The 23431-nt window shown below is 39.6% G+C and overlaps 1 protein-coding gene and 1 long non-coding RNA gene across 10 annotated transcripts in view; one reads left to right on the forward strand and one right to left on the reverse strand.

The window, feature by feature from the left end:
- Window positions 1–23110, forward strand: part of ptbp3 (polypyrimidine tract binding protein 3) — a 92643-nt gene extending 69533 nt beyond the window's left edge. For 4 of the 6 annotated variants that reach the window (XM_049468969.1, XM_049468967.1, XM_049468970.1 and 1 more), the window contains 8 exons: window positions 6113–6287; window positions 9300–9377; window positions 10842–10981; window positions 11337–11370; window positions 12182–12274; window positions 12961–13177; window positions 14483–14560; window positions 15790–23110. In XM_049468969.1, coding sequence (XP_049324926.1) covers window positions 6113–6287; window positions 9300–9377; window positions 10842–10981; window positions 11337–11370; window positions 12182–12274; window positions 12961–13177; window positions 14483–14560; window positions 15790–15922 — 948 coding nt within the window. In that variant the 3' untranslated portion in view covers window positions 15923–23110. Of the gene's footprint in view, window positions 1–6112; window positions 6288–9299; window positions 9378–10841; window positions 10982–11336; window positions 11371–12181; window positions 12275–12960; window positions 13178–14482; window positions 14565–15789 lie in introns of those variants that run through there. The other 2 variants (XR_007427483.1, XM_049468966.1) reach the window with 2 other exon arrangements.
- On the reverse strand, window positions 13154–14052 carry LOC125784878 (uncharacterized). 4 transcript variants are annotated; one of them, XR_007427486.1, is made up of 6 exons: window positions 13966–14052; window positions 13699–13791; window positions 13589–13646; window positions 13473–13530; window positions 13336–13414; window positions 13154–13221 (listed from the first exon to the last, which is right to left on the reverse strand). It is a non-coding gene; the product is annotated as an uncharacterized LOC125784878 (long non-coding RNA). The 4 variants fall into 4 exon arrangements; XR_007427484.1 differs by having other exon boundaries at window positions 13908–13994; XR_007427485.1 differs by lacking the exon at window positions 13966–14052 and adding an exon at window positions 13850–13928.
- Window positions 23111–23431: the final 321 nt, after the last annotated feature.

Consider the following 23431-nt stretch of genomic DNA (forward strand, 5'->3'; position numbering starts at 1 on the left):
GTGCTGGAGGTCTGTATGTGTGCTGATCTGTCTGTGTGCTGGAGGTCTGTCTGTGTGCTGGAGGTCTGTCTGTGTGCTGGAGGTCTGTCTGTGTGCTGGAGGTCTGTCTGTGTGCTGGAGGTCTTTATGTGTGCTGATCTGTCTGTGTGCTGGAGGTCTGTATGTGTGCTGATCTGTCTGTGTGCTGGAGGTCTGTATGTGTGCTGATCTGTCTGTGTGCTGGAGGTCTGTCTATGTGCTGGAGGTCTGTATGTGTGCTGATCTGTCTGTGTGCTGGAGGTCTGTATGTGTGCTGATCTGTGTGTGTGCTGGAGGTCTGTATGTGTGCTGATCTGTGTGTGTGCTGGAGGTCTGTATGTATGCTGATCTGTCTGTGTGCTGGAGGTCTGTCTGTGTGCTGGAGGTCTGTCTGTGTGCTAATCTGTCTGTGTGCTGGAGGTCTATCTGTGGGCTGGAGGTCTGTCTGTGTGCTGGAGGTCTGTATGTGTGCTGGAGGTCTGTATGTGTGCTGAACTGTCTGTGTGCTGGAGGTCTGTCTGTGTGCTGATCTGTGTGTGTGCTGGAGGTCTGTATGTGTGCTGATCTGTCTGTGTGCTGGAGGTCTATCTGTGGGCTGGAGGTCTGTCTGTGTGCTGGAGGTCTGTATGTGTGCTGGAGGTCTGTCTGTGTGCTGATCTGTCTGTGTGCTGGAGGTCTGTATGTGTGCTGATCTGTCTGTGTGCTGGAGGTCTATCTGTGGGCTGGAGGTATGTCTGTGGGCTGGGTCTAGTTGTGGTCAGGTGGTCATGTGGCCACACCCCTTTCTGTCTGTACAGATATCACCTTTAATTAGAGCCTGATTAATTACTGTAATTATCATCTCGTTACACAACATCAAAGAGTTCATCTGATACACAAGTCTGATCTGCTTTAAACTACACCGCAGAGACTCTCAACACACTTTGAAAATCCTGCAAAGTGTGTTGAGAGTCTCTTCTGTGAAATGTGCAAAGGAAATATTGATTTGATGTTTAAAATAAATATTTAATGTGAAACTTTCCCAATACTTTTATCTGTAAAGTGTTTTTTAATACTATACAAATAATAGTAGACACAACGCCCCCTCTGGTTCCTGTAAGAATGTCTGTAGTTAAGGCGAGGGTGTGAAAGGGCTCCAAGGATCCAATGTAAAAAAATTATATAAAGTTTTCCTGTCAGTTTTCCTGTCCTATCATCCCTCCTAGAGCTAATAGGGAATTGCTCTCAGCCAATCGGTTTAGAATGTTGCTTCACTGTGTTATAATTTATTTGCATGGAGTTGAAAAAATTTGGGCCTCAGAGTATTTGATGCTGCTTGTCATCAGCAACTGGAGTCTGAGAGAGTAAAAAATCCTGTCACGTCTTAGCCCTGTCTCATGTCTCTCTGTGTTTTCCCCACGTGACCTGTACTTCTCTGTGTCTCCTGTCTCAGTAGTTTTCCACCACATGTCTCATTTGTAGCTCTGCCCCTTCCCCAGGTGTTTCCAATTCTAGTGTGTTTCCTGTTTGTTAAATAGGTCCCCTGTGCCACTTGTCCTCCGTCGGTCTTTGCACTAACCTCTGTTGTTTTGTCTCTCTGTGTTTCTCCGCGTTTCTATAACCCTAGCTCCGTGTTTATTCCTAGTTTGTTTCCCGTGATCCTTATTTCGTGTTTTTCTTTGTTTATCTCTGGTTCCCTGTTATTTTCCTTTGTTTTCTCCTTGCCCTGTTTAGTTTATTCATTCTTGTCTAGTTTAGTTGTTGTTAGCTTCCTTGTATATATATATCCCTGCCCAGTTTAGTTTTGTATTTATTCAGTCCCTCGTTTGTTCTTTGTTTATTTACTCCCTGTTTGTTTATATCATTAGTACTTCTTGTTTGTTTAGTTTATGTTCTCTAGTTTCACTGGTTTGTTTTGGTTTTTGGTTATTTGTTTATCTAGTTTCATTTATTTGGTTCACTCCCTTGTTCCTTATATATATATCTCCCTGTTTTATGTTTACGTGTTTACTTGTTCCTTGTTTACTTGTTATTTATTTATTAAATTATTATTATTATTTATTTCACCCTACCTGCACTTGCGTCCGTCTCCTCGTCTCCCTGCCTGGGTCACTTTCTGACATATCCACACTCATCACTAATAATAATAATGTTTATTCAGCACAGGCATCTGTTAGCTGCTCTATCAGAGCTGGGGGTGCGGTGCTTTATACCCACTGATTCTGGATCAGTTGGAGAATAAGTGGTGTGCAGCTAATGAATGAATGGGTGGATGGGTTATTGGTCTTTTAAATTTGTAAAAAAAAAAATAAAATAGATTAAATTAGGATTCCCTACTCAATCTGTCGCTTGACGTTTGTTTCCTGTGTTGGTTGCTACTCATCTCCAAATCGAGGGTTTAAACGTCTTCTCTGGTATAAAATCTGGTTTAAAAGTGACTCTGGTCACTAAATCTCTCTGTAGTCTGTCTGTGTAAACTCAGGGTCTCTTACAATCCGAGCTTTTGTTATTTTTCAGGGAAATTAAATTTATCACTGGCGTCCAAAACTGGTTTCTTTCCTTTATGACTGAAGACCAGCCTGCACTAAATCGCACCCCCCAAGCCCCCCCCCCACCGTCCTCCTGCGTCCCCCCATCTTTCCCCCCCACGCCCCCCCGTGTTCCCCTGCGCTCCCAGTGATTAATTTGTCAGTGCTGAGGATATCTAATGAACGCTGTTGAAGCAGCAAGAGGGAGAGAGAGGAGCAGTGATAATTACTCCCCTGGTTCTCGGCTGTTTTCTATTGTGCTGCTGCCATGTTGCATCGCCTCCTGTCACAAAGGAAGCGTTTGTTAATGTTGGAGGAGGAGGCGGAGCTTTCTCTCCCAAATCTTCCTTCCCTAAATTACTGAGAACAGAACAACATTCTCAGAACCTCACTGTGCTCTCTTTCTCTCGCGCTCTGTATCTGCCTGTATCTCTCTATCTCTGTATCTCTCTCTCTCTCTCATTCTCTCTCTCTCTCTCTCTCATTCTCTCTCTCTCTCTCTCTCTCTCTCTGTCTTACTGAAAACAAAAAACTGGCTGCAGTGGGCGGAGCCACCCTCACTCTGTTCTCTTTACAAAACATCAAATCTAATCCACCTGATTCACTTCCTTCCCTCCTTTTTTATTCTGTTTTTTTGTCCTCTAATGTGAATCAGTTCTCTCACAGGATTTAGATTTTTTTTCCTCAGTTTGTCATCAGTTAATTCTTATGAACAGATCACTTGTGGAAAGCTGTGCCCTCCCACCCATCCACCACAGCCCCGCCCATCCACCACAGCCCTGCCCATCCACCACAGCCCCGCCCATCCACCACACCCTATCCCCCACCAATCCCCAGCCCCCACCAATGTCCAGCCCCCACCCATCCCTAGCCCACCCACCATAAAGCAATGGGCGTGGGGCTGTAAGAACGGAAGCAGGAGGCGTTGTTCATCATGATAAATACGGTTCTCTCTTTCTTCTCTCTCTCAGTAAAGTGAATCACTGTGGGCCTTAATTATTGGCTCATATTTCATTCCTGAACACAACACAGACCTCGCTTAAACCGGGATCAGGAGAAAAGTAACGCAGGAAATAACATTTAACTCACTCTAATGATTCTGTTGCAGCTGAAAATGTGAAGACTTGAGTGGGTTCATACATACTGTCTCAATAATTACATTACAAAAAAATCACATCATTTTTACTTACCTAAATATTGCCTATTGCCAGCCAATCACACTCACTAAAATAAAATGGATTTAAATATACTACTTCTGACAGCCAGTGTGAATTGGCAAATATATACATATACATATACAGTCATATGAAAAAGTTTGGGCACCCCTATTAATCTTAATCATTTTTAGTTCTAAATATTTGGGTGTTTGCAACAGCCATTTCAGTTTGATATATCTAATAACTGATGGACACAGTAATATTTCAGGATTGAAATGAGGTTTATTGTACTAACAGAAAATGTGCAATATGCATTAAACCAAAATTTGACAATCCACAGACCACCTCCAAAGAGCTGCAGCATCATATTGCTGCAGATGGTGTCACTGTGCATCGGTCAACAATACAGCGCACTTTGCACAAGGAGAAGCTTTATGGGAGAGTGATGGGAAAAAAGCCATTTCTGCAAGCACGCCACAAACAGAGTCGCCTGAGGTATGCAAAAGCACAAGTACACCTCAGGCGACTCTGTTTGTGGCGTGCTTGCAGAAATGGCTGTTTGCTGTATTCAGTGATGTCAGTAACGCATTACTTAGTAATCAGATTAAAGTGGACCCGGACCACAGTCTGCAAATATGTGATCCCTGGTCTAGACCATATACACGGTTCTGTTTTATAAAACCACTCCTTGCTGCCCTGCAGAGAACAACAAGTTCAATGTTCAGTTTTACAGTGTTAAATATGTCAGGTCAAAAAAAGACTTTCTTTATTTTATATATTTTTTATAAAAACAAGTATTTATGTTTAGTAAAATCAAGAAAGACCATATTTTATTTTTTATAAAAGAATATTTATGTTAAGTTAATTTTTTTATTTTTATAAAAAAAACTTATTTTTTTAGGAAATAGTTCAACTTAATAGAGATAAATTGTTGCTGTTAAAAATGCATTTTCCAATAAAGGGAGTATTGGCAAAACTGGTTATAATGTTTATGTTAAGGCGGCGGGAGGTGGTGTCTGCAGCTGCTGAAAGTAACTAATAAAGTAACTTGTAAAGTAACTTAGTTACTTTTAAAATCAAGTAATCCATAAAGTAACTAAGTTACTTTTTAAAGCAGTAATCAGTAATCGGATTACTTTTTCAAAGTAACTATACCATCACTGGCTGTATTGTTGACCGATGCACAGTGACACCATCTGCAGCAAGATGATGCTGCAGCTCTTTGGAGGTGGTCTGTGGATTGTCCTTGACTGTTCTCACCATTCTTCTTCTCTGCCTTTCTGATATTTTTCTTGGCCTTCCACTTCTGGGCTTAACAAGAACTGTCCCTGTGGTCTTCATTTTCCTTACTATGTTCCTCGCAGTGGAAACTGACAGGTTAAATCTCTGAGACAACTTTTTATATCCTTCCCCTGAACAACTATGTTGAACAGTCTTTGTTTTTAGATCATTTGAGAGTTGTTTTGATGAGCCCATGATGCCACTTTTCAGAGGAGATTCAAATAGGAGAACAACTTGCAATTGGCCACCTTAAATACCTTTTCTCATGATTGGATACACCTGGCTATGAATTTCAAAGCTCAATGAGGTTACCAAACCATTTTTGTGCTTCAGTAAGTCAGTAAAAAGTAGTTAGGAGTATTCAAATCAATAAAATGATAAGGGTGCCCATACTTTTGCAAAGGTCAAATTTTGGTTTAATGTATATTGCACATTTTCTGTTAGTACAATAAACCTCATTTCAAACCTGAAATATTACTGTGTCCATCAGTTATTAGATACATCAAACTGAAATGGCTGTTGCAAACACCCAAATATTTAGAACTAAAAATGATTAAGATTAATAGGGGTGCCCAAACTTTTTCATATGACTGTATATATATATATCTCCCAAACTGTTCTAAATTATGATTTCGATAAGCTTCTGCAACGTCCCAAGATTTATTTCAATCCAGTGCTGCATTAATTTTATCACCAAGATCTTGCAGCATTATTGGTAGAGTCTGACCACAGCACAAGGCAGCACTTCTCCATCCAGCACATCCCAAAGATTCTCAATGAGGTTAAGGTCTGGACTCTGTGGTGAACTCTTTTAATCCATGTGTGAAAATAATGAACTCATGCTCCCTGCACCACTCTTTCACAATTCCAGCCCCATGAATCCTCATATTGTTCATCTTGGAGTATGTAGAAGAAAAAATCCATTGATGGAATAACTGGTCTATATTCAGTATATTCAGGGAGTCAGCTGACCTCATTCTTTCAGCACATACTGTTGCTGAACCTAAACCTGCAGACCAACTGCAGCATCAACCAACCCCATATCCTTTACTTACTGAAGTTGTTAGAAGCGGCATTTTTCTGAAACACGGTTATATTGTTTTATTGTTTTTATAAGGTAATTAATGAGACTGACGCTGTGTTTTTCAGACGCTGGATGGTCAGAATATCTACAACGCTTGCTGCACGCTGCGCATCGAGTTCTCCAAACTCACCAGCCTGAACGTCAAATACAACAACGACAAGAGCCGAGACTTCACCCGGCTCGACCTGCCCTCAGGAGACGGCCAGCCCACACTCGACCCGGGCATGACCGCTGCGTTTGGTAACACACACATATACACACATATATACACACTACACACACAAATACACACATATATATATACACACCTGACCCGAGCATGACTGCTGCCTTCAGTAACACACACACATATACACATATATGCACACTACACACACAAACATACACATATATACACACTCAACACGGGAATGACCGCTGCCTTCGTTAACACACACATATATACACACATATATATACACTACACACACAAACACACACATATATACACACATATACACACAATCGACCCGGGCATGACCGCTGCCTTTGGTAACAGACACATATACACACGTATATGCACACATATATACACACATATATACACACTACACACACCAATACACACATACACTCGACCCGAGCATGACTGCTGCCTTCAGTAACACACACGTATATGCACACATATATACACACTACACATACAAATACACACATATATACACACTCGACCCAAGCATGACTGCTGCCTTCAGTAACACACATATATACACACTACACACACAAAGACACACATATATATACACACATATATACACACTCGACCTGGGCATGACCGCTGCCTTTGGTAACACACACAATTACACACATATACACACACTCGACCCGAGCGTTTGGGTTCAGTAGTGTTTGGGTTCAGTAGTGTTTGGGTTCAGTAGTGTTTGGTTTCAGTAGTGTTTGGGTTCAGTAGTGTTAGGGTTTAGCAGTGTTAGGGTTTAGCAGTGTTAGGGTTCAGTAGTGTTTGGGTTCAGCAGTGTTTGGGTTCAGCAGTGTTTGGGTTCAGCAGTGTTTGGGTTCAGCAGTGTTTGGGTTCAGCAGTGTTTGGGTTCAGCAGTGTTTGGGTTCAGTAGGGTTTGGGTTCAGTAGTGTTTGGGTTCAGTAGTGTTTGGGTTCAGTAGTGTTTGGGTTCAGTAGTGTTTGGGTTTAGTGGTGTTTGGGTTCCGCCCCCTGATGTTGAAAAGTGATGGAAATGTTCCTCCTTTATACCAGATCTGAGCGTCAGTGTCTTTGTGCTTAATATAATCAGTTTGTCACACTCTCACACCCCCCCCCACACACACACACACACACACACACTAACCCATCACAACCACACACACACACACACTAACCCAACACACACACATACACAAATATATACTATCAAAAAGCAGAAACTGGGTCTTATCTCTCTCACACACACATTCACATTCTACACAACACTGTGGGCTGTGAATGTGCTGGACAACAGCATCTAAGGCCTAGATTTATTGTGTGTGTGTGCACACGCATTGTGTGTGTGTGTGTGTGTGTGTGTGTGTGTGTGTGAGCGCGTTGTGTGTGTGTGTGAGCGCGTTGTGTGTGTGTATGTGTTAGTATTTTATTGTAGATAGCTCGGCCAGCCCATTCACCCAACTTATTGTCCATGGTCCTGTAAATCACAAGCGCTGTCTAGAGGGAGAGATGCTGCGGCTACTGATAAGCTGTGTGTGTGTGTGTGTGTGTGAGTGTGTGTGTGTCGGTGGCTTTGTGACACAGTAAAAGGTGTTTCCTCCAGCCTGGTTCTCCACTACGCTCTCCATTATAAGTTGGTGGGGTTTATTTCAGTTTTAGAGGTTTTTAGGCTTTAGGTTTTTCTAGCTAACAATTTATGGTTAGTGAATGTTACAGATAACATTCTTAGAAAGTACAATCTGTCAAGTTTTCTGGATGTTCTTACTTTTTTATTAATTTTAATTTAATTTAATTTAATTTAATTTGATTTTAAACGTTTTGGTATCGTTGCTGCAACGTCACCGTGTGTTGTTTTGAGGAAAAACTCCCTCAGAGCTGGAGGAGGAAGAAACCTTGGGAGGATTAAGACTCACCTTTAGTATTTAAAGAGAACTACAAAATAAATATATAAATAATAAAAATGGTTTCAGACCCTCAAGACCTCTGAAAACCACAGGCTCCCAAACATCTTCTGTTTGGCTTTTATGTAACATATTTTTTTCTGTCTCTCAAAAGCATTTAAACTTACTTTCCTTTCCTGGTTTTTATTGTTCAGTTTTCACTTCCTGAAAAGACACAGATCCTCTCCGGCTCCTCCAGTCTCGCTCTGAGTGCATCAGAGTTATTTTTCCTGACTGATAGATTCTCTAAATTATACTGATAATTGATCCCGGCAGCTGAAAGCAGATCACCATGTTCTTTTTCTGTGTTGTTTTGTGAGTTAGTGAGTGGGTAGTAGTGGGTCTTTAAAGCTCTGGGGCCTCGTAAACTTCATGATCAAGCCTGGCCTGTAGATTTTCCTACTTACTCTGTTCCCAACAAAAAAGTCTTTTGGAATTTTTTTTTTATCTAGATACAAGATGTCAGAAGATTATGAGATTCTGATCAGGTTCTATAAAGCAGAGAGTTCTGGAAAACCCCTGCTCTGCACATTTTAGTGTTCACTTTGCTCCCAACAAAAATACTTTGGATTTTTTAAAATATCAAGCTTGTGCTAACACCCCGGTTGCTGGGTATAATATGGGGATTGGCCCAAGCTGCTTGTGCCAACACTCTGGTTAAAGAGCATAAAGCACATTTGGTCCAATTTTCTCCTCAGTCTATTGTGCAAAAAATAACCGTGAGCAGCTCAGTGTTAAAGTTAGTGTTCAGTGCAGTCGGTAAAACTGGAGACTAAGCAGAAGAACTGAATGCCTGTGTTGGTCTGTAATTGTGGGTGCTCTGTGTGTCTGTGTGTATGTGTGTGTGTGTGTATGTATGTGTGTGTGTGTGTGTGTGTTTGTTGTGTTTGTTGGCTGAGATGCCCGTACTCTATATGAACACGAGTAGTTCTTCTGTTTCTCTGTACTTTAATTTTGTCCTCATTGGCTCCGAGTGGTCCAGCAGTCTAAAGCGCTGTCACTATGGGAGATCGCTGGTTTGAATCCCGGTCATGCAGCTTGCCATCATTATTCTCTGTTCACTCTGTTCTTCACTCTGTTCTACACTTCCACTCTGTTGTGTGTGTGTGTGTGTGTGTAGGAGCTCCTGGAATCATCTCTTCTCCGTATGCTGGAGCGGCTGGTTTCGCTCCTGCTGTTGGTTTCCCTCAGGCTGCAGGTAAAATAACACACACACACACACACACAGACACTGAGATCGGGGTAATGAGGGCGGTGGCAGGGGAATCACGCTGTGTTTATAGTCGGTGATCGAGGATATGAATGGTAATATACAGATCTGATCACATGACATGTTTTACATGTTAAGTCTGGAATTGTAGTTTAATCTAAATAGGATTTTCTATATCAGCCAGCAGTGCAGCTATAAATCAATAATGCTACAGATGAGTATAGATTTGTGTATTGATTAGTAGCAGCAGTGTGGCTGTTCATATCAGTGTTTGCTGTTTATATTTTTGCTGTAATTCTGCAGATCTATACATGACAAATAACATTACAATTACAGGGAACATCCTCCTAAATATAGTCTAAAAATCTATAATTGTTCATTAAAATATTTCGATTTTTTTAACTTATTACTAACCTTTCTATGTACAGTTTATACACAATTATATGTAACGTATATATTATATATACTATAAATGTCAAAATCTAAACTAAGTATTTCTTCCACTAAGCAAAATCTCTTTGTTAGCTTTTTAATATCACAATCAGATTAATCTTATAATAATATTCATAATAAGAACATAGAACATCTTTGTATATAAATTGAACAGTGCTGTTAGTTTAGTATATAGTCACTCTATAAATTACATAGTAATAAAGTAGCTGAGAGAAAGATGAAAAGAATAAGAAGATTTTAATAGATAGAATCCCTTAACTATGTTACAACTAAGTGAATTAGTCTTAAAATAGTTCTACAACAAATGAGAAATATTAGATGGTTAGTATAAATTTAAGATAATTTTACATGCTAACATATATAATACTAAATACATATATAAAATATATAGTAAAAAAGTAATGGGACACCTGGTTATTCATAGTCTTTTTAAATTTGGGCTGTTAAACAGAGTGTTTGATTGTGAGCAAGTTTTTGACTTAAACCATAAACAAGGTTCTTTTTTAGCTTCACTTAGAGCAGCACTGTTACCTGAAGGAGTGAAGCTGCAGTAATTCTGCTGATACTGAAGGAAACAGAGGTGTCCACAAACTTCTGACCCAGTGCTGTATTTAATTATGCAGATTTAGATAAATGTATTACTTGATTTAGAGCAGTAATAAATCACTGGGTTATGATTCTGTCTGATTATGTGTTTCTGTGTAGAAGAGGTTAGGAAAACGTCCAACAGAGACACTCATCATCCACTTCTTCATCTTCTTCCTTATCTTCTTCCTCACTATTATGATTGTGAAAATACTGAACATCTGAATATATTAAAAAAAACAGATTATAGAGAAACAATGAATTAAATCAGCGCATGTGTTTATATAGTAAGTGTATAAATTAGTGTTAGCTGATCTTTACTGCAGCGCTGTGAGAAATGTAGAATCTGAGCTCTGGAACTGTCTCCCCCCCCTCCTGTCTCTCACACTGAAACCCCCCCCCACCCCCCCTCAGGTCTCTCCATGCAGGCCATGCCTGGCGCTCTGGGACCCCTCACCATCCCCCCCTCGGCTGTAGCCGGACGGATGGCCATCCACGGCATGGCCCCCACCGCCCTCCACTCTGTTCTCCTCGTCTCCAACCTCAACCCTGACGTGAGTGACCCTCCCTCACCTCCTTCTCTTACCACACACACCCTCAAATCACCTCCTAATCATCCCCCCCCCCCCCCCCCCCGAACACCTGTGACCTGCAGTATTACCCCTCTTGTTTATGAGTTACCTGCAGCACCGTCCCACAGACACTACCACAATTCAAATACCACCAAACACCACAGTCTAACAGCAAGAATTACATTATTGCTGATATATTGAGCTATACTGTACAGTTCAGTGTGTTTATTCATCTGTCTGTCTGTCTCTCTCTCTCTCTCTGTATTCTGTCCATCCTCTCCTCTGATCTTCAGTCAGTGTGTGAATAATAATCAGTGTTATTCTCTCCTCTATACAGAGTATATCACCCCACAGCCTCTTCATCCTGTTTGGTAAGAGTACACACACATACACATACACACACACACACACACACACACACACACACATACACATACACACACACACACACACACACACACTCACACACACACACACACACACACACACACTCACACACACCCACATACACACACACCCACATACACACACACTCACACACACTCACACACATACATACACACACACACACAAACACACACACACTCACACACACACACACTCACACACACACTCACACACACACACACACATCCACATGCACACACTCACACACACACACATACACTCACAAACACACACACAGTTATAATGCTGGAGCGCAGTGTGAATGATAATGGGCTGTTTTGCTGTTTATTCTGGTTTGTTTGAATCAGTGTGAACACAGAAACACTGCAGACAAAGAGCCATTGTTTTTGTTTTTGTACGAGTCTGTGTGTGAGAGAGTGTGTGTGTGTGTGTGTGTGGGAGAGAGTGTGTGTTAGTGTGTGCTGAATGTAGGATGTAGAGAATGTGAAGTTTATTTTTTGCTGAACTGATTAAATAATTTGTTTTCACAGTAACTGATTAAGCGAATAAAGCGATACATCATGTGTGTTTTCTCTCTTTTCGTCTTTTTATTATTTCTTCTATTTTTCTCTTATTCTCTCTGTTTTCTTTCTCTTTTTTTCTCATTCTGTATTTATTCTCTCATTTTCTCTCCCGGTATTCTGCATTTTGTTTTTATTTTCTCTCTGTTTTCTTTTTTCTTTTGCTTCATCTTGTTTTGTAATCTGTTTATCTGTGTGTATGTGTGTGTATTAGGGGTGTACGGGGACGTGCACAGGGTGAAGATTCTGTTTAATAAGAAGGAGAATGCGCTGGTGCAGATGGCGGATGCGACACAGGCGCAGTTGGGTGAGTGGTGTGAGTGAGCTGCGTGAGCTGCAGGTTGTGATCAGGTTATTGATCTGTTTCTGTGTTTAATGAAGCTGCTGTTGGACTCTGACGCTCCGTTTACACAGCAGCAGCATTATCTACTGAACCCGAAACGTTAGAACCAAGCGGAGATCTGAGTTTATATTCTACTCTTCTCCATATTTATATTTAAACTAGTGATGTGTCCCATGACTTTTAGCATGCTCCATAGAAGCTAAGAAATGCTGCACTGTGGGAAAGTTACCTGTCAAAAGTTTGGACACAGTAATATAGTGAATAATAAAGTTATTAGAGAGTTTTCTTCAGAAATTCCTCAAGTATGGACAGTTTTAGCCAGAAAAAGCCGGACACAATCATCTCCACCCGCTGCACTGCTGTACACTATGGGTGATAATACCCTCTATTACATAGTCCTGATGCACGTCACGCTGCGGATGGAAGAAAGTTTAAAATAAACAGCAGTAAGACACCCTGTCTTACACCCTGTATAAGGCATGTCGCAATGTTCATTACTATCTTACACCCCACCAACTGTCTATTATCACTCCTTCCACCTGCCTGGTTTAAATGAGCTCTGCTGTGATTCTTAAGGAGAATCATATCTTTGATTTGTGTTTATATTGTGTTTATGTTGTGTTTGTGTTTATGTTTATGTTGTGTTTAAGCGATGAGTCACCTGAACGGGCAGCGGCTGCACGGACGGGTGATCCGGGTCACCATCTCCAAACACCAGACGGTTCAGCTGCCCAGAGAAGGTCAGGAGGACCAGGGTTTAACCAAGGACTTCAGCGGCAGCCCCTTACACCGCTTCAAAAAACCCGGATCCAAAAACTTCCAGAACATCTTCCCCCCCTCTGCCACCCTGCACCTCTCCAACATCCCGTAAGACCTGTATACAAACACTAACACACACACACACCCTGCACCTCTCCAACATCCCATAAGACCTGTATACAAACACTAACTAACACACACACACCCTGCACCTCTCCAACATCCCGTAAGACCTGTATACAAACACTAACTAACACACCCTGCACCTCTCCAACATCCCGTAAGACCTGTATACAAACACTAACACACACACACACCCTGCACCTCTCCAACATCCCGTAAGACCTGTATACAAACACTAACACACTCACACACACTGCACCTCTCCAACGTCCCGTAAGACCTGTATACAAACACTAACACACACACACACCCTGCACCTCTCCAACATCCCGTAAGACCTGTATACAAACACTAACACACACACACACCCTGCACCTCTCCAACATCCTGTAATACCTGTATACAAACACTAACACACTCACACACACTGCACCTCTCCAACATCCCGTAAGACCTGTATACAAACACTAACACACACACTGCACCTCTCCAACATCCTGTAATACCTGTATACAAACACTAACACACACACACACCCTGCACCTCTCCAACATCCCGTAAGACCTGTATACAAACACTAACACACACACACACTGCACCTCTCCAACATCCCGTAAGACCTGTATACAAACACTAACACACTCACACACACTGCACCTCTCCAACATCCCGTAAGACCTGTATACAAACACTAACACACACACACACCCTGCACCTCTCCAACATCCCGTAAGACCTGTATACAAACACTAACACACACACACACCCTGCACCTCTCCAACATCCCGTAAGACCTGTATACAAACACTAACACACACACACACCCTGCACCTCTCCAACATCCCGTAAGACCTGTATACAAACACTAACACACTCACACAGTATGCCTTTACTCCTGGTGCAAAAAATCAAGCAGTTCAGTTTGGTTTCATGGCTTGTGATCATCCATCTTCCTCTTGATTATATTCCAGAGGTTTTTATGGGGTTTAGATCTGATTGACCTTCAATTTATACAAACTTTACTATTGTAAAAATATATATATATATATATAGTTATTATATAATATAATATGCAAGCCAGTGTATTTATACTTAGTGTTATCCTTATGTAATAGGATATAAAAAATAGATTTTTTTAAAAAATAGAAAGTGCTTTTTTATATCAGGTATAATAATGCGCTAAAGAACATTTTCATGTTATTGATAGTGATTGTGTTCAGTTGTGGTGCTGCTGTGTCTGTTCAGTCAATGTGTGTGTGTGTGTGTGTGTGTGTGTGTGTGTCCGTCCAGGCCCTCTATTGCGGATGACATGCTGAAGGACCTGTTCTCCAGCGCTGGATACACAGTTAAAGCTTTTAAATTCTTCCAGTAAGTTATTCTCTTCAGTTCCAGCTCTTACTTTACTGACAACTTTTACTGTTTAAACTCATTAAATTCATGTTTAACAGGGAAATGAGATTATCTACATTAATTCACACACTGCAGAGCATTCTCCACAAACTCAACCACATAAAGGGTCATGTTAAAAATGTATTTAATTACCAGCCTCCTGTTGTTTATTCAGTGGTGAAACAGAAGGACTACAATCTGTACTTATAGAACTACAAAGTTCTGAAATAGATAACAGGTGGTCATAATGTTATAATTGTGTGTGTATAATGATTTTTATATACACACTGCCTGCAGGGGTTTATTATGTTCTGCTCGCTGATTAAAGATAATAAAAGACTATGTGATGGGGAAAGCATATAGAAAACAACTATTTCAGTACTTCCCTGTTCCTCCAATTATATAGAAACACGTCTGAATGTAGTGCCCCTGCAGCACAGGCAGGTGGCAATATTATACTTAGAGAACTGTCTTCTGCACGTGCAGATGATCTGAGATCAGTTATTGCCAACAGTATTTAAAACAATTTAACCATAAACCAGAATAAGGGAGTAAATTATCACTAAATAACTTTTTTTTAACTTTTTGAACAGATTAATGTAAATATTCAGGCATTTTGCATATTAAATTGCATATTTAAGCTACTGATGTTCTGTTTATTATGATTAGAACAGATACATCCACCCTCATGTTTTACAGTGTTTAGTGTTATAAATGAAAACTGTACATTTTCTGAAAAAAATTAACGTTTTCTGTAAACAATTCAAAATGTAACAAACAGGAAGTGATGTAAGATCTGACTTTCTATACACTCGCATAAATTAAATAAACTAATCACACCTGGTATCAATTTATTCAGTTTACTACCATCTCACAATCTGGCTGTACAGGGCTAGAATAATTAGTTGAGAATTTTTTTGTTTACCAAAAGACTGACTGCTGTTCTCTGTGTAAATTCCCTTCATATATGATCTAATATGGCTTCCTTATTTCCCTGGATTCAAATAAAATCCTCTTACATAGTTTTTTTTTTTTTAATTGCAATTTAATAACATTAAAATAACCCAAAATAACAGAACACATATCATCTCCATTAAAACTGGTCCTGTCTGAATGTTTATTTATATTACATAGAATAATGTGGAACATATTGAACCGCTGGTGAGCATGTAAACAGAAATATTAAATGTTTTTTGTCGTTGTTACAGGAAGGACCGTAAGATGGCTCTGATCCAGCTAGGCTCAGTCGAGGAGGCCATCCAGGCTCTGATCGATCTCCACAACCACGACCTGGGCGAGAACCACCACCTCCGAGTGTCCTTCTCCAAATCCACCATCTAACCCCACTCCCAGAGCTCCGCCTCCTGCTGGCTCCTCCCAGTGGCAGTGGCGGCGGGCTGGTTTATCGAGTGACAACACCTGACCGATAAACTATGAACCTCTAAAAAACACAAAACAACAAAAAAAGAATCATAATCGGGTAGGTTTAGAGATTTTTAGGGAAAAAAAGAAGCTAGAGACTACTGTATATATCCTTCAGCTACAAACTGAAGGGTTTTAGGTTATTTTAGTCTAGTTTTTGTTATTTTTATAAGATTTGTCCTGAATTCAGGGCTGCAGATGCGGAAGCTTCCGTAGCAGGAAGCAGATTCCTCTTCTGATCTTCTTACAGCCATCAAACAGCACATCCCAACAACAGCAACGCAAACCCAAACCTGCCGCAGCAGGACCGGACCGGACCTCTTCTGGGTTCTGATTGGTTCTGGGGTCTGATCATGTGACCAGTTGCTGGGAATGATCTCTTCTTGCTGCACCAGCTGACTGGATCCTCTTCTGTAGCCCAACTGCCTTGTTGCATTAAACCGCCGGCTCTTTGGTAAAAAAACGCAGTAAGAGTTGCTGGTTTTAACTACATGGACGTATCTGAAAAACCTCTAATCCAGGCGCCTCTCTGAATGTCTGATGTCACACGGTGCTGCCGGGTAAAAAACCCTGTAGCAACATTCCTCCCGCCGGCGGTCCATCGTAACGCTCTGAGTAGCAGTAATATTGAGAAAATCGAGGGACGCAGAGACCCAGTAACTCGACGTCACAATGATGAAATGACCTAAAGAGCGGCTCCCATTCCAGACTCGAACATCCTGCAGCTGATTTCAGACTGAAAATGAACTTCTGCAGGATTTAAAGTGAAGAGCGGCAACGCAGGGAACGTTTTTCACCATGTTTGTGTGTGTTTACTGTTACTGAACTGGACAAAGCAAAGCGTATGGATACGTGCAGATCTGTGAAAAGCTGGTGAAAAGCTGGTGAACGGTGAGCTTGCCTTTATGTTTGCCTGTGAAGTTCGGGGGGATTTTTCTTTTTTTTTTTTTTTTTCTTTATTTTTAAAGGCTGTTATGTGGGCTCACCTCACCTGGACCACCGTCTGGATGCATTTCTGCAGATGCAGCTGATGCAACTGATGCGATTGACTCGACTTGGATGTGGGATTCTGACTACATGCATACGCACACCGTCACTGTCTGTAGATGAGTCAGATCCAGCGAACCAGAGACTATTTTACTCAACAGAAAAAAAAAAAAAAAACGCACGACCAGGAAAGCATGGCCAGCTGTCGTCAATCGTACTGGAACACTCCAATCAGCAGTGCCCAGCACTCAGGAGGCCACGCCTCCTTTTCAGTGGAATTTTTGGAATTTTTGAATGTGAATGATGATGTAGCCCCTCCCACCTGACGATGCTCTCTGGTTGGGATGTGATTGGTTAATTAATCCTCCCTTTTAGCCCGATTCGATTCTCAAAACCAAATGCTTTATCATGTGAACTTTATTATTATTAACTTTATTTTCCTCTCTTTTCCGAAACCTTTGCAAAAACGACCTGAAGGGGGCGGGTCCCTCGTCCCTCCTGCAGAAATGAACCAATCAGAGTAGAATGGGATTTTCCATTAAAAAATGGGTAGAATGGAAAATTCCATTCTGCAGGTTCTACTGATTTCTGTGGTTTCCTCTCCCTCCTGGACCGTGAGCCTGGTCGTCTCGAGGGCATCCTGCGTCCTGTGTCATGTAGCAGTGATGCGTCTCTACAGCAGCAGCTCTCTCACTTTGCCTTGCTGTCCCATACTAAACGCCTACACCTCTGATCAAGACCAAAAATACTTATAAAATATAATAGGCAAGGAGAGAGAGGAAAGAGAGAGAGAGGGTGTGTGTATACTGGGAGCAGCACTGGGAGCACTGGTAGCTGTTTTTACTGAAATTTTTGCAGCTACGTTAAGAAAATGTTTGTATTGTGTGGAAAATGTGCTGCGGCGTAATTCTAATGTGTTATAGGGTGATACGGCTTCAGTAGGAGAACCTTAACTCCGAGATCCAGAATATATGTGTGTGTGTGTGTGTGTGAGTGTGTGTGTGTGGGACTGTGTGTGGGACTGTGTGTGGGACTGTGTGTGGGACTGTGTGTGGGACTGTGTGTGGGACTGTGTGTGGGACTGTGTGTGGGACTGTGTGTGAGAGTGTGTGTGAGAGTGTGTGTGAGAGTGTGTGTGAGAGAGTGTGTGAGTGTGTGAGAGTGTATGTGTGTGATATTTTACCTGGATCAGTTTCAGCTGCTTCAGTTCTTCTGGAGGAGGTTCTGAAATTTGTGGGATTTCAAAGCACATTTCATACTGGATACCTTATATATTAAATCCCCATAAAATGTTGTATAAAAGTAGTATCCAGATATTACTGTTGGACCGCAAATTCATACAGGAAATGCCAACTGCAGATTCATAGCGCATTAAAATCTCCCCACAATTACTGCTTTCAAACATGACTCCGTAAAGACTCACACTGGTTTAAAACAACACAATTATTGACTTTAAATCATGAAATAATGCTTATCCCAGTGAAGATTCATAATGAATTGAATTAATCTCCCCACAATTATTGCTTTCAGATTACAAGAAAATCTGGAAAAACAGGGAAATTCATAATGGATTAAAAGCATCACCCACATTTATTGCTTTCAGACCATATAGAAAACTACTAAATAAAGATGAACTGGATTTAAAATTCTCCACAATAACTGTGTTTAAATTCCACACAACTACACCCTGCCGATTCATACTGGATTACAGTTTCTGAACCATTATTGCTTTCATACCATAAAAATTTACACACCTCAGATTCATACTGGATGTCATGCCATAGTGTTACTGTTTGACAAAAAAACACTCCAGATTCATACTTGATTAAATGCACTCTACATTTACTGCTTTCGCACTGTTAAAAATTCATACTAGATGAAAGAAGATGATCTGTATAGTGTATAGAGTATAGTGTATAGAGTAGCAGAACCTCCGCAGTAGAGCTGAATAGACTGCAGTGTGTGTGAGTGTGTGTGAGTAAATGGGCGCGGTGCTGTCTCTCTCTCACGCTGCCGAGGTCCAGCCTTAACATTCCACTCAGACTCTAGAGGCTCCTGATTCTGATTCAGATTCTGATCCCGATTCTAATCCTGATCCTGATCCAGTTTGAGTCCTGTAAAAATCAGACGAGAGAAACACAGATGTATAAAATAGGATGTGGTCGTGGAGGCGAGGGACAGCGTCTTTATTTCTCTTCTTTTTTCCTTCTGCTAATTTTACCGGAAGCGATTCCACTCTTCGCTCACACTTCTTAAAAGAAATTGAAAGATTTTTTTGAAGTTTACAGTCTTAAATAAAGCAAAACTATTCAGGTCTATATATCTTAAGGATTGTCAAGAATTTTTGAAAAAAAGAAGTTACTTATTTTTGGTAATTTGTTCTTTTTTATGGAGAGAAACAGAAAAAAAACAAATTTGAAACCTCATCGGGTTTTTGTACCACTATAATCATTCAAAAAAAATCATGGTGAAAAAAAAATCATATTTACTGTGTATTTACTTAATTTTTCTTATTATGTGCCTTATAATGTGTTTATAATCAAATAGGTTTTAGAAATATTACCTAAGATATTTTAAGTACTATTTTGTGGGATTGGTGAGAGGGTTAATTTTATCTATGATTTTCTGGTAGGGTTTTTATTTTTGTGTTTTTTAGATGTGTATTTTTGTGGGGACTCAGTTCTGTGTGTCTTTATTGGATCTTAAGTTAATGTTTGGTGCTTTGATGCACGTTGGAGAAATGAAGGGTTGGATTTGAGAAGCTGGACGTTCTGTTTGCTGTTGCTCTCTATCAGAATTAAACAGGCCAGTTCATACCGGATACCATATTCCTGTCATTTCTAATCATACTAAAATACTGCAAATATCCTGTTAAAATAGCCAGTATAGTATAATACCCAGAAATCCCATCACTGCTTTTAGACCATAAAAAAATACAACCTGTTGAAATTCATACTGGATTAAATTAATCACCCAGCAGATACGGCTTTTAAATGATACAAAATTACTCACTGCAGATTCATACTGGTTTAAAATCCCAACGTAATTATTACTTTCAGACTGTGAAAAAACTACTGAAGTGGAGATACATACTGGGTTAAAATGACCTTCAGACCTTAAAGAAACTGCACACATCGGAAATTCATACTGCATTAAAATCCTGCTGTTTCTGTCCTGCTTCTAGAATTTAATTAATGAGATATTACAGGCCAATTCTTACCGGATATCATATTTATGTAATTTCTGCAGTCAAGATGTAAATACTGCAAATATCCTGTTAAAATGATCAGTATATTATAATACCCAGATATTACTGCTAGACATCCACTTCAGATTCATACTGGATTCACTCTGTTTGGTGATTATTTTCACGTTTATTCGCTCTGAGGAAGGTTAGCGTAATGTCACTTTATTACAGGAGCATAAAGCTTTTTAGCCTTTTATATGAGCTCTGATTGGCTGAGACATGAGATTAGATTCTGATACTCTAAAGACTGCCGTTATTATTACAGAGCTTTATCAATCTGCAACATGAGCTCAAAACACGCTAATAATAAAATGTGCGCTCTGTATTACATTATTAATCCATTCTTTAATGTAATGAGATTTTCTTAATCTTTGTGCTCTATTTAAATGTCATTATTAATGTTTTTTAAAAGCATATTTAAAACTACTTATAATAAATGCAGTAAATAATGAAAAAAAAAAGTTTATTCTATAATTGATTAATGCGTTTGCTCATCAAATTAGATGCTTCTTATTGTTTCTATTAATATCTTGGCAATAATGGAGTGATATAATAAAAGATTTAAACTTAGTATCTATTGGTCAGTTTTACAGAAAACATATATATGAATGCACAAATCCACCAGTTACAAACAGCGTTTCTGATGAGAAGACAAACAAAGAGAAAAATCAAACTTATTTGTCGACCCTAGAAAATGATTATAGCAGTCGTTTGATCCACAGCCTTCTGTAAACAGGAGTCTAATCAGTACATTTGGTTTCACTCTTCGCTGCGTCTGTTTATTTTAAAGCACTAGGAGTTAATGTTCTCCTGCGGGCGTGTTGATCGTCGCATTATCAGTGGTTTGACTATTAAGGATTTACTAACTGATCAGACTCTGAAACCTAAATCCAGCTGTTCCAAATGAGTCCGAACACACTCCATAAAGACTGTATGCATGTGTGTAAAACACTTTAACTCTTTATACTCTGGGTTACTCACGGTTAACTACACGCAAAGAAGTGCAAACTGACCTGGTTGTTCCTAAATCATAAGTAGAAAAACTAGAAATTACTGGCGAGTTTTATCTTTTACAGAAGTGCTTCTTTATGTAACCAAAATTGATAATTCTATAACATTACTGAAATAATTCTTTGTAGCGTTTTTTATTTATCTGATTTTGTGATTAAATGATAATAAAATGAGAAGAAAATCACAGCATCCAGACCTGCAGCTTCTCAGCTTCACCTTCAGTAGTGCCGTTTCTGAGCATAGCTGTCTGAGACCTCCCCTCTGTGTGTGTGTGTGTGTGTGTGTGTGTGTGTATGTGTGTGTGTTTTAGAGTTTGATCTTATTTACTGTATCTTATATTGGATTTTTTTAGCGGGTTTGGCCTGTTTTGTGCTCTGTAGTGATTTATTTCTATTTCTTTTTGTTTATCAGGATGTGAAAAACTGGTTAAAGGATGGTTGTCTGTCTGTCTGTCTGTCTGTCTGTGTGTCTGTCTGTGTGTCTGTCTGTCTGTCTGTCTGTCTGCACCGGCAGAGTCAGCTGTTCTCCAGTGTTAAAAGAGAGACAGAATGAAATAGTGAGAAAGTTTGGAGTTTAAAAGCTGAGATTAGTATTTTAATCTGACTTTTGATAAACTGGAAATATTTAATGCTGCAGTTCATTCAGTAAGTAATGAAATATAATTTAAGTCTCTGTCGTTAATGAATGACGCAGTACATTCAATTTAATACTCAATTATTTAATTCTGGAGTAACAGGTAATCCAGGCTCCACAGCGACACTATCTATAATCAGGGTTTATAGCGTTTCAGATGTAACTGAGGTTAATGTTCTCCTCCAAGCGTGTTGAGCTCTTTCTCATCAGTAGCAGTTTTTTTTTTACTTTTCACCTAATTCATCTAAAACCTGATTCTGATATATTTGAATCCTGATATCTTTTATTTCTGATATATTTAAATGACATTTACCTGACTTTTGATAAACGTGAAATAAAAAAATGGATTTTTCATTATTTTAAAAATTACACAATTAATATTTCAAAGGTAAATTTCTGGATGTGACAATTTGTAGATCAGAATTTTTGAAAATCTGAAATTCTAAAGAACAACAATTTTTACCTCCTTACAGAATTCACAGAATTTAAATGTATGAATTATACCATTAAATATTTTAAGTTTTTTTTTTTTTAAGTCAGGTAAATTTTTGGATCTGACTTTTATCTTAAAATGTTTTTGTTTCAACAGCGAATTTTAACACAAAAAGCATTACAATTAAATATTAAATATTTAAGGTAAAAAGTAAAAAGGTAAATTCTGTTTAAATATACAGATTAAAATATTAATTTCAGTTTTTGATCTCTGTATTGAAGGAGCTTCGATCTCATCACTTCTGAACCTTCAGTGCTGATTATGATCGTGTGTGTGTGTGTATCGGTGTGTGTGTGTGTGTCGTTGTGTCAATGTATCTGTGTGTATTGTATTGAATGCTGTTAAAGTGGCGGAGCGGCTGATTGGCCGGCGGGCGCTCTGGCTCCTCCCCCTCCGCCGGCTGGGTGCGGGTCCCATTGTCTGCTCTTAAGCTTTTCATTTTACAAACAGGAGAAAAAGCCAGACTTCATATATAAATATAAACTCGGCACTAAAGCAGTTCAGTCTGATAACCTTCAGACTGCAGCTCCAGCCTCCGCTCTGCTGATTTCTTTCTTTTTTCATTGTTTTTCATCTTATTTTATCTTATTTTTCTGGGTTAAATCATCAGCGATCCTGTCTCGACTCAGGCAACATTGTCCCGCCGTGATGTACGATGTAATTTCCTGTTGATATCAGCCTGTCACTCAAAACGGTTAAAAAAAACAATCTACTTTCACTGTTGTCTTTTTTTTTTTTTTTTAAGTTTTTATACTGAAAAACTCAACACAAAAAACGCAGGACCAAAGTTTATGTGCCTTTCATCAGCTTATTCGTATCTTTTCTTCCTGGATGTTTATCAGAACCAACAACCTTCTTCTCCTCTTTATTGGGTTTTCATTTGTTTATTTGTTTGTTTATTTGTTTGTTTGTTTGTTCTTTATTCTTTATTTTTTTCTTTTTGCATTGTTGTTACACAGTCTGGTTTCCACTGAAGCGAATGTGTCTTATGTTATTGGTTTGTTTCCCCTTAAAAAACTGAAACAGAAAAAAACAGAAATTCAAGCCATATATATAA

Source organism: Astyanax mexicanus, chromosome 20, assembly GCF_023375975.1.
Source record: "Astyanax mexicanus isolate ESR-SI-001 chromosome 20, AstMex3_surface, whole genome shotgun sequence".
NCBI classification, from domain to species: domain Eukaryota; kingdom Metazoa; phylum Chordata; class Actinopteri; order Characiformes; family Acestrorhamphidae; genus Astyanax; species Astyanax mexicanus.